Consider the following 15,305-nt stretch of genomic DNA (forward strand, 5'->3'; position numbering starts at 1 on the left):
GTTACTGAAGTAGCACTGTGGATTTAGATTGGTGGGGTGTGTGCAATAATATAAATAATTATAAATATAATAAATATAATAATAAATAATAATATTTTGGGGATCGTTTGTGGAGGACTCTAATGCCATGCTAATTAGTTCAAATTTGTAATTTAGACAACAGGGATTCAACAAAATCTTCTGTAATTGGAAATAACATTTAAAACAGTTTTATCTTGTTTTTGGTGCTGGGGTTGAACCCGACATTGTGCACGCTAAGCATGCACGCTTACCTTTGAGCTATGAAGCAACTTCACTGTCTCTGCACTCAGCAACCTATACTGAACGTAGAATGCTCGGTTAAAATGTGTCACCCCTCCCGAATGTCCCAGCCCCTCCTCATTCCTTCCCAGGGCTCTCTGTGCCCACCCTAAGACTCTTCTCCAACTGTTTCAGCTTTGCATTTCCTTGAGTTTTCTTTTCTTCTCTAGACCCCTTCAGGGTTTGTCCTCTCGTGTGCCCAATATCGATTAGAGGTTCTGACACCCAGAAGTTGTGCAATATTTGTGTGCGGCTGGGATAGCCTGGTGTAGGAATTAAAGCTTGAATATACTGTGGGAATGGAAATAGGTAATCGCTGTCTAAGGAACACCTCTCAGGACTTAGAAAAGAGGACAAGAGAAAGGGAAAAGTTTATACAGATGACTTTCCAACCACCATTTTTTGAAATCTAGAAGAGGCAGGTGAGGAAAGAGAGAGAGATTCTCATTTAGACATCTTGAAGCTCAAGTGGCAGGAGAGTTTCCAGGTGGAAATATTTGGGAAAAGCTTGGCTACACCAGACTCACAAAACAGATACAGATTAACCATGTAGTTGAATCTTTTTATCTTTCAGGAAGGATTTCTGCCTCATCCTCCAAGAATATATCACAGGAAAAAAAAGGTAATTATTATATAACTTTCTACAAGTTCTTACCACATCTGACTTTGCATGTACAGTTTCTTATTTTATGATATCTCAATTGGGTGACCATAATTAATATTCTACTTCCTTCACCCCTTCCTTTATTTTTTATTTCATTTGAGGGGGGCATGTACCTTCAGAGTTGCTACTTTGAACACAATGCTTTATATAAAGCTAGGTGTTCTTTGAAAGTTAATCCGTGAGGTGGAAATGATAGTCATCCAAATAGACCTCATGGACGTATTTTAGCAATATATGCAGTTGTTTTAAGGGTATCAAAGTTGGAAAGGCAAACATGATTATGGAATACATAAAACATCTCATAATAAGGTAATGGAATCATCTTCAACTCAAACCTAGACTTTTTCATTGATTTTTACACTTTTCTAGTTTTACTAAAATCTGACAGAGCAGAAGTTTGCTCATAGTCATTTTGATGATCCTGGACTAATAGTTTTTGAATAGATATGAAATCACATATCATTTTATGAGCGAGACATATTCCTTTTCTGGTCCTTCACATCGTCTTCCACTTTCCAACCAAATGCACGCACAGGCACACAGAAATCTTTCTCAAGGGGAAATTATTTGCCTTTCATAAATAAGGACAGTGCTGTTGGAGACGGAGTCCTCAGGAGGTAGGTATCTCTATATAGCATGTGCTGACCTGGAAAATTTTCTACATGGCACTACCATTTTTGCTCCATGAACTGGGCAGAAGCGATTTATCCTTCTATGAAAGAAGGCAACAAACAAATAGGTCTAGTGTGGTGTAGACTCAGGGCCAGGTGACAGTTTTTCTGACAGTGAGTATGAATGATAACCCGAGAAGAGAAGGAGGAGGGGAGAGTAGGCAGAAAGGTCCACCCAAGACATTCACAGACTTCTAAGACAGGTCACACATCACTGGCCTCTGGACTTCATATGAAAATTTGAGATCCCAGCTTTGCAATATCAGTGGTCTCGCTGGTTTGAACTTGCAATCATTTCATCCAGTAGGTTTCCTAGAAGGAAACTGGTTTTGACTTAGTTAGTGAATGCTTTAAAAACCAGTGGCTCTAACTTTCCCCAGGTGTCAGGAGTAACTCAGACCAGATTATGAGAGTGAGCTGGAAATTTCCAGCCAACACCATCTCCCCTCATCATGGTGCAGTGCTTGGTCTACAAGCTGCAGTTGCATCCCTTGTTGGTAAGAGCAGATGCTCTCCAAAGCGACAGATCCCAGGATCCACTTCTACCTCGATGGGTCTTCAGTGCCTCTTGAGACTCTCTTGCTTTCAGAGTCACTTGGCTTCTGAAAACTTTAGTGTCACCATCAGCACCACATGACAGCTTTCCAGTACATGACACATAATTATTGAACATGTTGTACACGTCCAGTGGTCACTAGAGAAGATTGAGACCCTATTCCTGACCTTAAGGATTGTGTCAATTTCACTGTAAACATGGAAGAGTAACTAGTGTAAATAATGGGGTGAGGTAGAAGATACTAGGCCAGTCAAAAGTGGGCAGTGACCTGGCCACCTCTCAGGTCTTGTCCCTTGGGTCTCTCTGCCCTGGGCTGGAGGTAAGAGTTTGCATATATCTCTGAAGGGAAGAATGCCAGTTCATTGTACTAGATGTGGAAAGGCACTATAAAATTACCTCTGAAGTCAGTCAACTGACATCTTGGGACTTGGATAGAACTTCGGGAGAAGAGCTTCAGTCCTGGGGACCTTGTATCTATTTTATCTTTAGCAATGTATCTCTAGGAGAGCTGCAGAAGGTGGTAGAGGTCTCTGGGGGCTTCCTTGGACCCAGGACTCTAGGTCCTATGGTTGTCAAGGGCTGTGACCGATGAGTCCTCAGCCTGATTCTCACTGCATCTCCTGGGGTAGGCTGACAGATCCTAGGCAGCCGAGTTGAAGGAAAGTGGCTGAGGACCCCTTGAAGCAACAGGACAGGTAGAATTTCTCCAACTCAGTCTGTGGAAACCAAGTCCTGAGTCCCTTCTTGGCTACACAAAGGCCCTCCTTGAATCTAAGAGCTAGGGAAGGGAATTTTCATTAGTTGCACAGGGCTTGTTTGGCACTTCTTATTCTCCTAATGGATATGTAGGTCAATATAAAGAGGTATGAAATAAAGTGTATATTGTGTTGAGAAAACCTTTAGACAAAATAATTTGGGAGCTCATTTGAGTGATGAAGGAATTAAGTGAGAAGGCGTCATTGAGCTCCGATACAGCAGCATTGAGCAGGGAGCCTTCATGGTCTAAGGTGGAAGTAGGACAAAGAAGGTACATTTAATTGGTTAGGGTGGAAAGACACTGGTTAAAGGTTAGCTGGTAGTTTTTTTATTATTAAAATTTCTTCTTACTGTTTACATTGGGCTCCCCACATTTATGTGGAAACTTAAGGTCCTGAAGCCAACCCAGCCTCCTGACTTCCTAATTAATTTATTTTTAAAATAACTGTTCCTTGAATCCCTTGAAACGTGATTGTTTAAATAAGTGATAGATTCAAACATCACACTCAATATTTTTCTTTCAACAGAGAACACTGGAGACTCACAACAATGTCTTTGTTGACCCCTATGTAAGTACTGACTCCCAGCCAGGTCCAAAAACTCAGACCTATTTCCAAGCACATTTCCTGTGTTGTGATTGCTTTTCCCTGAAGTGCACTCACTCTCTGTAGTATGTTGCCGTGTGTGATGGACAAAGAGTATCAGGTGTGTCCCCATGCCAGGGAGATGGGTCTGAGGCTGGGCATCTCCATTGAAAGCATCCTTTCCTTCTATTTCAGTGGAAAACTTCCCTTGTCCCATTTCTCCTCCAAAGTGGGTGTGGGAGGCAGAGCTGTAGACCACTGGGGTCTCTAGAGGCAGAATTTGAAGTGGGGATGGTCAGGGGTGGCCTGAGGATGAGAGGTATGCAGCACGTTTGAGAGGAAAACACCACTTTCAAGAAGTCAGTGGCGGGAGGATGGTTGTGGCTCAGAGGTAGAGCGCTTGCTTAGCATGTGTGAGGCACTGGGTTCCATCCTCAGCACCACAGAAAAATAAAATAAAATAAATAAAGTTTTTTTTTTTTTTAAGTTAGTGGGGATGGAAAGGAAAATATGTGACATCCACTTAGATGCAGGCAGAGCTCAAGATAGTCTTCAGCATCATCCTGAGGGAGCAGACTGGGCTCAACTGGCAAGCTCAAGATACAGACCCTGTCCTTATTCCTGCATAGAAATGCACACAGAATGCCTGGCCCCGTGGCACATGCCTGTAATCTCAGCAGCTCTGGAGGCTGAGGCAGGAGGATCTCGAGTTGAAAGCCAGCCTCAGCAACTTAGTGATGCTCTAAGCAACTCAGTAAGACCCTATCTCTAAATAAAATGCAACAAAGACTGGGGATGTGGCTCAGTGGTTAAGTGCCCTAGGTTCAATACCCAGTACAAAAAAAAAAAAAAAAGAAAAGAAAGAAAGAAAGAAATGTACACAGAGCAAATGGATCCTCCTTCTTGGAGACCAGGTAGCCAATCTCAAGGGAGTCATTAGGAGGCTGAGCTGGTTAGTACTGAAACCATCACCACTTAGCAAATCAGAGGGAACTTTTTTTCAAACTGACTGATGCTTAATAACGCACAAACCATTTTGATCCAATGGGCCCTGTTCACTCTTCAGCCATGAGGCTGCCTGCTTTGGGGTCTGCCAAAATCATGGATGACTCCCCTCTATAAGCTGAATCATACCTGGATTCCTTTCATGGTGATGAGATGCAGGTTTTTGGTCATGTCAGCTTTTCACTCAATTGTGGGTCAATACTGGCAAAGGATGTCTTGCAGTCATGACTCCCAGTAGAAGTAGCTTTACACACCTCCAGAGCAATCCTCCAACCAGATTTAGATCTTATCCACACTGGTTTTTACCTTTGTTCTATGGGGGGGGGGGGGGTCTTCAATAGTCAAAATAGCCCTGGAGTCCAGTACTTATGTGGCTTGTTGGGGACACAGTCCACAGCCAGGGGTCATAGGCAGGAGGAGAGGGACGCTACCCAGCAAAGGGATCCTCTCCCAAATTAACGTTCCTGGGATAGATATTGAGGCCGAACAACACTGACCTATGCATCTCCATGCCTCAATAGCCAGACTCGGCTCAGGCTGAATCTCAATTTTGGCTGCACATCAGAATCACACAAAAAGGTCTGAAAGGTATTGTTGCCTGGATCCCGCCCCCAGAGGACATTCTGAACTGGCTTGAACTTTGACTTGTTCAAAGGCTCCAAATGCCTCTGATGCACAGAAACACTTATTCTGTGACTTAAAGAAAAACAGACCAAATGGTTCGTTCTTCCAGGACATCGGTAGTTTACGTGCTCTTCACTGAGGATTCTAATGGACTGTCAAGGAAGCAAATATCTTGTTAAAAGGATTGTGGTTGGAAGATTCTGAAACATTTGTTGCCTCCATTATTTCCTCCTCTTTTGGGGAGAGGAGTCATCAATTTCTTGACAGTGACCCATGAGTCTGTACTGATAAGAATAATGGGTCCAAGGCTCCAAGTCATAGCAGTCCCCGTCTCCAGTTGGGGATGTGCTTAAGGATCCCCTGTGACAGCAAGCAGGAGCCTTTGGGGCCCTGTGCGCTTTCACATATGACCATGTTTAAAAGAAAAAGAAATGACCAAGACCCCAATACCCCCAACAAGTGTTTTCACCCCAAAGCTCAAAACGAACCTCAAACTGATTATTAGCATCTTTTTATTTTTGATTATTTTCCATATTCAGAATCCACAATCCAAAACCTCCCCAGGCCCTTTCTTCAGCTCCTGGGGAGCTTATGTCCACGATTATGGGATGTAGTGATATTTCAAAAGTTTATTCCCTCATATATACATTTTTTAGTAAATCACACTTTGATGAGTCAATTTCATCAGTGTTGTACAAGCAAGGGGATTCAACATTTTGTTTTAGGAACTTTTATCCGCAAGTTAATAATACAATTATACAGATTCCCTCAAAATCATCATGTTGTTTTATTGTTAGTTTTTCTGTGTTAGATCTCTGATTTCATAAGGAAATGTTTTTGGGTCTGGCACGTGGTCCCCTCTTCCTGAACTTAACTGAAGATGTCTTGTCTGAAATCTCTTCAAGCTGTTCCTTAATATCCCAGGGAGAAGCGTATGTGTCCCTGTGGGCTCACATAGAGACCATGTGTCTGAATTCCCATAGCAGTGACTTTGTGGGGTCCTGCCAATCCCAGTGATGATGTGGTTGTTTTCTCTTCTAGCTGGGAAACTCGGATGTGTGTGAGGTGTGCCGGCGCTGGGGACTGCTGTTCTGCTGTGATACGTGCTCCAGAGCCTTCCATGGGGACTGTCACATTCCACCAGTGAAACCCGAGATGTGAGTGAGAAGTGATTCCTTCTCTCTCTCCTATTAGGAACCCTTCCTCCTGCCATGCATGCTCCCCCTGCAGTGTCCCTTTTGGGTCTTGATGCGGGGAGTAAGCAGGGGCCTTAGGGACCAGGATCTAGCAGCGTGATGCGGAGGACTGTTGAAAGATGCTTCAGCGGACTATCAGTATTCTCTGTGCTATCAAAGATGCCTCCCCTGGAGGAGATAAAAAAAATTCTTAGGGGTAAATGAGAATGACAATACAACCTATCAAAATCTCTGGGACACTATGAAAGCAGTACTAAGAGGAAAAATCATTGCATGGAGCACATTTAAGAAAAGAATAAAAAGTTAACAACTAAATGACCTAACATTACATCTCGAAGCCCTAGATAGAAAAAGAAGAACAGAAGAACACTAAAAGTAGAAGACAGGAGATAATTAAAATCAGAACTGAAATCAATGAAATTGAAACAAAAGAAACAATTCAAAAAATTACCAAAACTAAAAGTTGGTTCTTTGAAAAAGTAAGCAAAATAGATAAAACCTTGGCCTCACTAACAAAGAGAAGGAGAAAACTCAAATTACTAAAATTTGTGATGAAAAAGGAAGTATGGGGCGGGGGAGATAGCTCAGTTGGTAGAGTGCCTGCCTCGCTAGCACAAAGCTGTGGGTTCAATCCCCAGCACCGCAAAAAAAAAAAAAAAAAAAAAAAAAAAAGAAAAAGGAAATATCACAACAGGTACCACTGAAATACATAACATAATGAGAAGCTACTTTGAAAATCTATACTCCAACAAAATAGAAAATCTCAAAGACATTGACAAATTTCTAGACATATGATCCTCCCAAACTGAACCAGGAGGACATACACATTAACAGATCGGGCTGGGGAGATAGCTCAGCTGGTAGAGTGCTTGCCTTGCAAGCACAAGGCCCTGAGTTCGATCCTCAGTATGTCAAAAAAAAAAAAAAAAAAAAAAAAAATTTAAACAATTCAATTTCAATCAATGAAATAGAAGAAGCCATCAAAAGCCTACCAACCAAGAAAATCCCAGGACCAGACAGATTCTCAGCTGAGTTCTACAAGACCTTCAAAGAAGAAATCATTCCAATACTTCTCAAAGTATTCCAGGAAATAGAAAAGGAGGGAACCCTACCAAATCCATCCTGTGAAGCTAATATCACCCTCATACCCAAACCAGGAAAAGACACATCAAGGAAAGAAAACTTTAGATCTATATCTCTGATGAATATAGATGCAAAAATCCTTAACGAAATTCTGGCAAATCGCATACAAAAACATATTAAGAAGATAGTGCACCATGATCAAGTGGAGTTCATCCCAGGGATGCAAGGTTGGCTCAACATCTGGAAATCAATAAATGTCATTCACCATATCAATAGACTTAAAGTCAAGAATCACATGATTATTTTAATAGATGCAAAGATAGTATTTGACAAAACACAGCACCCCTTCATGCTCAAAACACTAGAAAAAATAGGGATAGTGGGAACACACCTCAACATTGTAAAGGCCATTTATGCTGAGCCCACGGCCAGCATCATTCTTTTTTTTTTTTTTTATTGTAAACAAATGGGATACATCTTGTTTCTGTTTGTACATGAAGTAGAGGCACACCATTGTACAATCATACATTTACATAGGGTGATGGCGTTTGATTCATTCTGTTATTTTTTCCTTTCCCCCACTCCTCCCACCCCTTTTTCCCTCTATACAGGCCCTCCTTCCTCCATTCTTGCCCCCTTCCCACCCCCCGTTATGTGTCATCGTCTGCTTATCAGCGAGATCATTCGTCCTTTGTTTTTTTGAGATTGGCTTATCTCATTTAGCATGATATTCTCCAATTTCATCCATTTGCCTGTAAATGTCATAATTTTATTATTCTTTATGGCTGAGTAATATTCAATTGTATATATTTACCACAGTTTCTTTATTCATTCATCAATTGAAGGGCATCTAGGTTGGTTCCACAATTCTGGCTATTGTGAATTGAGCAGCTATGAACATTGATGTGTCTGTATCTGTGTAGTATGCTGATTTTAAGTCGTTTGGGTACAGGCCAAGGAGTGGGATAGCTGGGTCAAATGGTGGTTCCATTCCAAGTTTTCTAAGGAATCTCCACAGTGCTTTCCAGAGTGGCTGCACTAATTTGCAACCCCACCAGCAATGTATGAGTGTACCTTTTCCCCCACATCCTCGCCAACACCTATTGTTGCTAGTATTCTTTTTTTTTTTTTTTTTTTTTTTTTGTGGTACTGGGGATTGAACCCACAACTGAGCTATATCCCCAGCCTGCTAGTATTCTTGATAATTGCCATTCTAATTGGGGTGAAAGGGAATCTTAGGGTAGTTTTGATTTGCATTTCTCTTATTCTAGAGATGTGGAACATTTTTTCATATGTCTGTTGATTGCTTGTAGATCTTCTTCTGTGAAGTGTCTGTTCATTTCCTTAGCCCATTTGTTGATTGGGTTATTTGTATTCTTGGTGTAGAGTTTTTTGAGTTCTTTATAGATTCTGGAAATTAGTGTTCTATCTGAAGTATTGAGTGGTAAAGATTTTCTCCCACTCTGTAGGCTCTCTCTTCGCATTGCTGATAGTTTCCTTTGGTGAGAGAAAGCTTTTTAGTTTGAATCTATCCCAGTTATTGATTCTTGCTTTCATTTCTTGTGCTATGGGGAGTCCTGTTAAGGAAGTCTAGATTCTAAGCCAACAAGGTGAAGATTTGGACCTACTTTTTCTTCTATAAGATGCAGGGTGTCTGGTCTGATTCCAAGGTCCTTTATCCATTTTGAGTTGAGTTTTGTGCAGGGTGAGAGATAGGGTTTTAGTTTCATTCTGTTGCATATGGATTTCCAGTTTTCCCAGCACCATTTGTTGAAGAGGCTATCTTTTCTCCATGGCATATTTTTGGCCCCTTTGTCTAGTATGAGAAAATTGTATTTATTTGGGCTTGTGTCCTTGTCCTCTATTCTGTACCATTGGTCTACCTGTCTATTTTGGTACCAATACCATGCTGTTTTTGTTACTATTGCTTTGTAGTATAGTTGAAGTTCTGGTACTGTGACACTCCCTGCTTCATTCTTCCTGCTAAGGATTGCTTTAGCTATTCTGGGTTTCTTATCAATATCATTCTTAATGGAGAAAAACTGAAAGCATTCCCTTTAAAAACTGGAACAAGACAGGGATAGCCTCTTTCACCACTTCTATTCAACATCATCTTTGAAATACTCCCCAGAGCAATTAGGTAGATAAAAGAAATTGAAGGGGTATGAATAGAAAAAGAAGAACTTAAACTGTCACTATTTGCCTATGACATAATTCTGTATTTAGAGAATCAAAAAAAAAAAAAAAAAAAAAACTCCACCAGAAAACTTCAAGACCTAATAAATGAATTCAGCAAAATAGCAGGATATAAAATCAACACCCATAAGTCTAAAGCATTTTTATTCATAAATGATGAATCATCTGAAAGGGAAATGAGGAAAACAACTCCATTCACAATAACCTCAAAAAAAAAAAAAAAAAAAAAAAAAAAAAAAAAAACCTTGGGAATCAATCTTACCAAAGAGGTGAAAGATCTCTACAATGAAAACTACAGAACATTAAAGAAAGAAATTGAGGAAGACCTTAGAAGATGGAGAGGTCTCCCATGTTCTTGGATAGGCAGAATTAATATTATCAAAATGGCCATACTTCCAAAGGCACTATACAGATTTAACGCAATTCCAATTAAAATCCCAATGACATTTCTCATAGAAATAGAGAAGGCAATCATGAAATTCATCTGGAAGAACAAAAGACCCAGAATAAACAAAGCAATCCTGGGCAGGAAGAGTGATGCAGGGGGTATTACAATACCAGACCTCAAACTCTACTATAGAGCAATAGTAATAAAAATGTCATGGTATTGGCACCAAAATAGACAGGTAGACCAAAGGTAGAGGATAGAAGGCATGGAGACATACCAACATACTAGACAAAGGTGCCAAAAACTTACAGTGGAGAAAAGATGGCCTCTTCAACAAATGGTGCTGGGAAAACTGGAAATCCATATGCAGTAAAATGAAATTAAACCCTTATCTCTCACCCTGTTCAAAACTCCACTCAAAATGGATCAAGGATCTAGGAATTAGTCCTGAGACCCTTCACCAAATAGAAGAAAAAGTAGGCCCTAATCTCCAACACGTTGGCTTAGGACCAGACTTCCTTAACAAGGCCCTTATAGGGCAAGAAATAAAAGCAAGAATCAATAAATGGGACAGATTCAAACTAAAAAGTTTTTCTCAGTAAAGGAAAAAATAATGTGAAGAGAGAGCCTACAGAGTGGGAGAAAATCTTTTCCACACACACTTCAAGACAGACACTCATCTCCAAAATTTATAAAGAACTTAAAAAACTTTACATCAAAAATACAAATAACCCAATCAATAAATGGGCTAAGGAACTGGGCAGACACTTCACAGAAGAAGATATACAGGTGATCAAGAAATACATGAAATAGTGCTCATCATTCTAGTATTTAGAGAAATGCAAATTAAAACCACCCTAAGATTATCTAACTCCAATTAGAATGGCTATTATCAAGAATACAAGCAATAATAAGTGTTGACGTGGATGTGGGGAAAAAGGCACACTCATACATTGCTGGTGGAGTGCCAATTGGTGCAGACACTCTGGAAAGCAGTGTGGAGATTCCTCAGAAAACTTGGAATGGACCCACAATTTGACCCAGCTATCCCACTCCTCGGTTCATACCCAAAGGACTTAAAACCAGCATACTACAGAGATACAGCCACATCAATGTTCATAGCTGCTCAAGTCACAATAGCTAGATTGTGGAACCAACCTAGATGCCCTTCAATTGATGAATGGATAAAGAAACTGTGGTGTGTATATATATATATATATATATATATATATATATATATATATATATACAGTTGAATATTACTCAGCCATAAAGAAGAATAAAATTACGGCATTTGCTGGCAAATGGATGAAATTGGAGAATATCATGCTAAGTGAAATAGACCAAACCCAAAAAACCAAAGGCCAAATGTTTTCTCTGATGAGTGAATGACAATACATAACGAGGCGGGGTGGTGGGGCAGGGGAGGAGAAGAATGAAGGAACTTTGGATGGTGTAGAGGACAATGAGGCAGGAGGGGGAAGGAAAGATAGTAGAATGAGACAGTATTACCCTAGGTAAATGTATGATTTACATGAATGGTGTGAATCTACATTGTGCACAACCATAGAAATGAAAAGTTGTACTCCTTTGTGTACAATGAATCAAAATGCAGTCTGTAAAAATAAATTAAATTTAAAAAAAATACCTCCCCTGGGACACAGAGGCTGCCTGGTGACTGGGGCCTTTAGCCTACATACTATAATTGTCTTTCCCTCAAAGTATTGCAGCAGAGACTCATGTCCAAGGGATTAGGAATGGGAAATGCCAGTTTTTTTCCTTCTGTGCTTATTCAGGAAAGAAATAAACATGGCTGGTTCCCACATTTTATTAGGCTTTAATGGGCTGATGGAGGCCCAAGATCCTTAGGAGTTAAAACCCAGTTTCTTATACTTGAGCCTCGACGTTGGGTCTCCTTGTGTTCCCTGTAGGGGAAAGGAGATCCTATTAGTCAGTATGACACCACTTTCCAAGAACTGACACCCTGTTTTTGCTACAGATGGAAAGGGGAGTTGACAGCTCAAGATCCCAGGTGGGGGTCTTGTACCCTCTGGGAGTGTCCTCTCTACCCACAGCCTGGTGGATGAGCCATTTCTTAAAGGAGGACATGGCAGCCATAGGAACGGTAGCTATTTCCAGGGACCTTGCTCTCTGCTCACTTTATGCTCAATCTCTCAGGACCCCATGGAGTTGCAGCTTCTGCAGGATGGGCTCCTTAGAAAGCCAACAGAGTCATCAGGAATCCGAGATCCTGAAGAGGCAGATGCAGCCCGAGGAACAGCTGGTGAGTCAACAGAAATCCCTAAGGCTTCTCATTTCCTCTCTTGTGAGAAACACAGCAGGCCTGGGGTCAGAGGATGGACCCGAAAGGGGGCCTTCTCTTCTGAGTGACACTTCTGTGGTGCTGACCTCACACCAGAACATGTGTACAGAAAGGACTGACTCAGGCCTGACACACATTTGGAGAGACTTCCTGAAGCTGGGGCCAGGAGCCATGCATCTGTGGGGTGCACGAACGGGCTCCTCCTTTTCAAACTGCTTTTCACTGACCGCCCGCTTCTCTTGCAGAGATGTGAGTTCCTCCTCTTGAAGGTCTATTGCTGTTCTGAGAGCTCCTTTTTTGCCAAGATTCCGTATTATTATTATGTAAGTAACAGCAGAGAGCCATGATCACAGGCCCTGTGATGCGAGGTGACTGGCGTGGGCACTGTGGCCTTGTGAGCTCAACCCTGGGGAGTGAGACGGTCTTGAGCTGGTCGCATTTCTGCTGGACTCTGTAGGAATCCATAGCAGGTCGACACTAGACTCTGCTGCCAGCCCTCACGTTGGTGTTTTTGTCAGCAGATGAAGGAGACTTCTCAAGGGCTGAAGAAACCCATGTGGTTAGACAAAATCAGGAAAAGACTGAACCAACAGGGCTACTCCCAGGTGGAGGAGTTTGTGCAGGACATGCGCCTCATCTTTCAGAACCACAGGGCCTCATACAAGGTAGGTGGCTCTCTCTGCTTCCACTTCTATCTCCTCCCTGTGACTGGCTCTGACTCATTTTCTGGCGCCTGGAAAGTTTAGTTTCCCTTGATTTCCTCTAACAAGGTTGCACGAGGAAGGCTCTGGAGGGGAGTGATTCTTTCAGTTTAAGGCTTATGTAACAGGAAATCAGAAGGTGTCCCTATAACCAAAAAAAAGCCCTAGACTCTCAAGAGCTCATTTGCCATCCCTCCAACAGAAGCACATAGAGAACAGCCAAGTCCTCCCTCTTCCCATCCTTAGAGAACTTATATTCAAGTCAGTTTGTGCTTCTTATCTTCCCCCAGACTTCCTTCACACTTCTCAGGAATCCCAAACTCCACACTATATGTTCAAGGACCATATAATTAACAGGGACTCCAATAGAGGCATAGGGGCCATGAGGAGGGAAGAGACCATTGATCTCACCTTACAACAATTCTTTTCTTTGAATTGTTACAAAGAACACAGATTTCTTTTCTAATTCTTATTGAACTCTGATAAACATCCAAGTCAGACAAGTAATGGTCCCCAAGCATGGCAATGATTTCACATTTCTTTCTAATTATGCTAGCAGGATACAGAAGTTGCTCCCAGCTATATGAGTTTTCAAGTTTGAACTGGCTGGTGTAACTTAGCATGTTTAACAAGTGTCCTGATCATTCCCAATGGCAAGGTGTCTAACAACACTGATGATGAGCATTTTCATTGTTGTCTTTATTTTTTTTTTTTTTCCAGTACCATGAATTTGGCCAAATGGGACTGAGACTGGAGACCGAATTCGAGAAGAATTTCAAAGGAGTGTTTGCTATTCAGGAAACAAATGAGAATAGTTAACTGGTGCAGGAAATGCTCTTGGTGTCTGGGCTCAATCTCTTTTTCTGGCAAGGTCTGCCCACCCCCCGCTGTAGTGAGTGTCATTTGCTAAGTCCAGTATCCCAAATTTTCCTGTACCACAGAAAGCCAGCTTCAGCTGGAGGTACCTCCCGGCCTGAGAGCTAGTTCCCTTGCCTTAAGGTAGAACCAGGAATGTGGTGTGCCTCTGCTCCCAAGGAATCAGGCTGAAGCTAGTCTCCAGCTGGCTCAGCTTTCCCCACCACATTATGTTCCTGCCCTGGCCCTTCTCCTGAGAGATCTTCACAGTAAATCAGTGTCTTAAGAGACTTTACCTCGGACTCTGCTTCTAGGGGACTGCGTTGTCAGTTTCTCATCACTGTAACAAACACCTGAGTGTTTTAGTCCGCTTTTTTGCTGTTATGACTAAAGGACCTGACCAGCACAACTATAGAGGAGGAAACGTGTTTTTGATGGCTCATGGTTTCAGAGGACTTAGTCCATAGAAGGCCAGCTCCATTCCTTTGGGCTCAAGGTGAGGCAGAAGATCATGGAGGAGGGAAGTGGCAGAGGGAAGCAGCTCACATCATGATCAGAAAGCGAGAGAGAGAATCTACTCACCCAATACCAATGTATACCCAAAGCCATGCCCCAATTCCACCTCCTCCAGCCACACCTACCACTTCAGTTACCACTCAGTTAATCCCTATCAGGGGATTAATTCACTGATTGGGTTAAGGCTCTGATAACCCAATCATTTCTTCTCTGAACCTTCTTGCTTTGTCTTGCACTTGAGGTTTTGGGGGACTCCACATCTCAACCATAACACTGAGAAAAACAACTTAGAGGAGCAAAGATTTATTTTGGTCCACAGTTTCAGAAGTTTCAGTTGATGGTTGGCTGACACTATTGCTTTGGGACTGAGGTGAGGCAGAACATCATGGTAGAAGAACGTGGCAGAGGAAAACTGCTCAACTCGTGGAAACCCAGAAGCAGAGAGAGGAGGAGGAAAGAGAACAGGGCCAGGAACAAGGAATACCCCTCTAAGCCACACCCCCAGTGACCTACTCCCTCCAGCCATACTCTGCTGCCTACAGTTTCCACCACCTCCCAGTAGTCCATTCAGCTACCAACTGATTGATCCTCTGATGAGATCAGAGCCCTCATGAGCCAGTCACTTCCCCACAGTGATTCCCTCTGAACACTGCTTCATTGTGGACCAAACCTTCAAAGCATGTGCCTTGGGGGACTTTCCAAATCCAAACCACAACAGGGACCCACCCTAAGATAATGGTCCTGGAAAGCAAACTCTTAAGAATGTGATTCTGGAATTGGGTCACTGTCTAGCCAAAAGGTGATAGGTGGGATATTGACCTGTCCCTGGGATGCCGAACTTTCTACTGTAAAAAGCCAGATGAGCTACAGGCAAAGATGTACACTGG

General features: G+C 42.1%; 1 protein-coding gene across 4 annotated transcripts in view; it reads left to right on the forward strand.

The window, feature by feature from the left end:
• The window catches only part of LOC306656974 (nuclear body protein SP140-like), a 68,060-nt gene extending 52,780 nt beyond the window's left edge, over positions 1-15,280 (forward strand). Inside the window, exons 19-25 of one of the 4 annotated variants that reach the window (XM_079132620.1) lie at positions 875-922; positions 3,475-3,516; positions 6,202-6,317; positions 12,202-12,307; positions 12,592-12,669; positions 12,865-13,011; positions 13,768-15,279. In XM_079132620.1, coding sequence (XP_078988746.1) covers positions 875-922; positions 3,475-3,516; positions 6,202-6,317; positions 12,202-12,307; positions 12,592-12,669; positions 12,865-13,011; positions 13,768-13,866 — 636 coding nt within the window. In that variant the 3' untranslated portion in view covers positions 13,867-15,279. Of the gene's footprint in view, positions 1-874; positions 923-3,474; positions 3,517-6,201; positions 6,318-12,201; positions 12,308-12,591; positions 12,670-12,864; positions 13,012-13,767 lie in introns of all 4 variants that reach the window. The other 3 variants (XM_079132621.1, XM_079132623.1, XM_079132622.1) reach the window with 3 other exon arrangements.
• The last annotated feature ends 25 nt before the right edge of the window (positions 15,281-15,305 follow it).

The sequence above is a fragment of the Sciurus vulgaris genome (assembly GCF_902686455.1).
Source record: "Sciurus vulgaris genome assembly, chromosome: 3".
NCBI classification, from domain to species: Eukaryota; Metazoa; Chordata; class Mammalia; order Rodentia; family Sciuridae; genus Sciurus; species Sciurus vulgaris.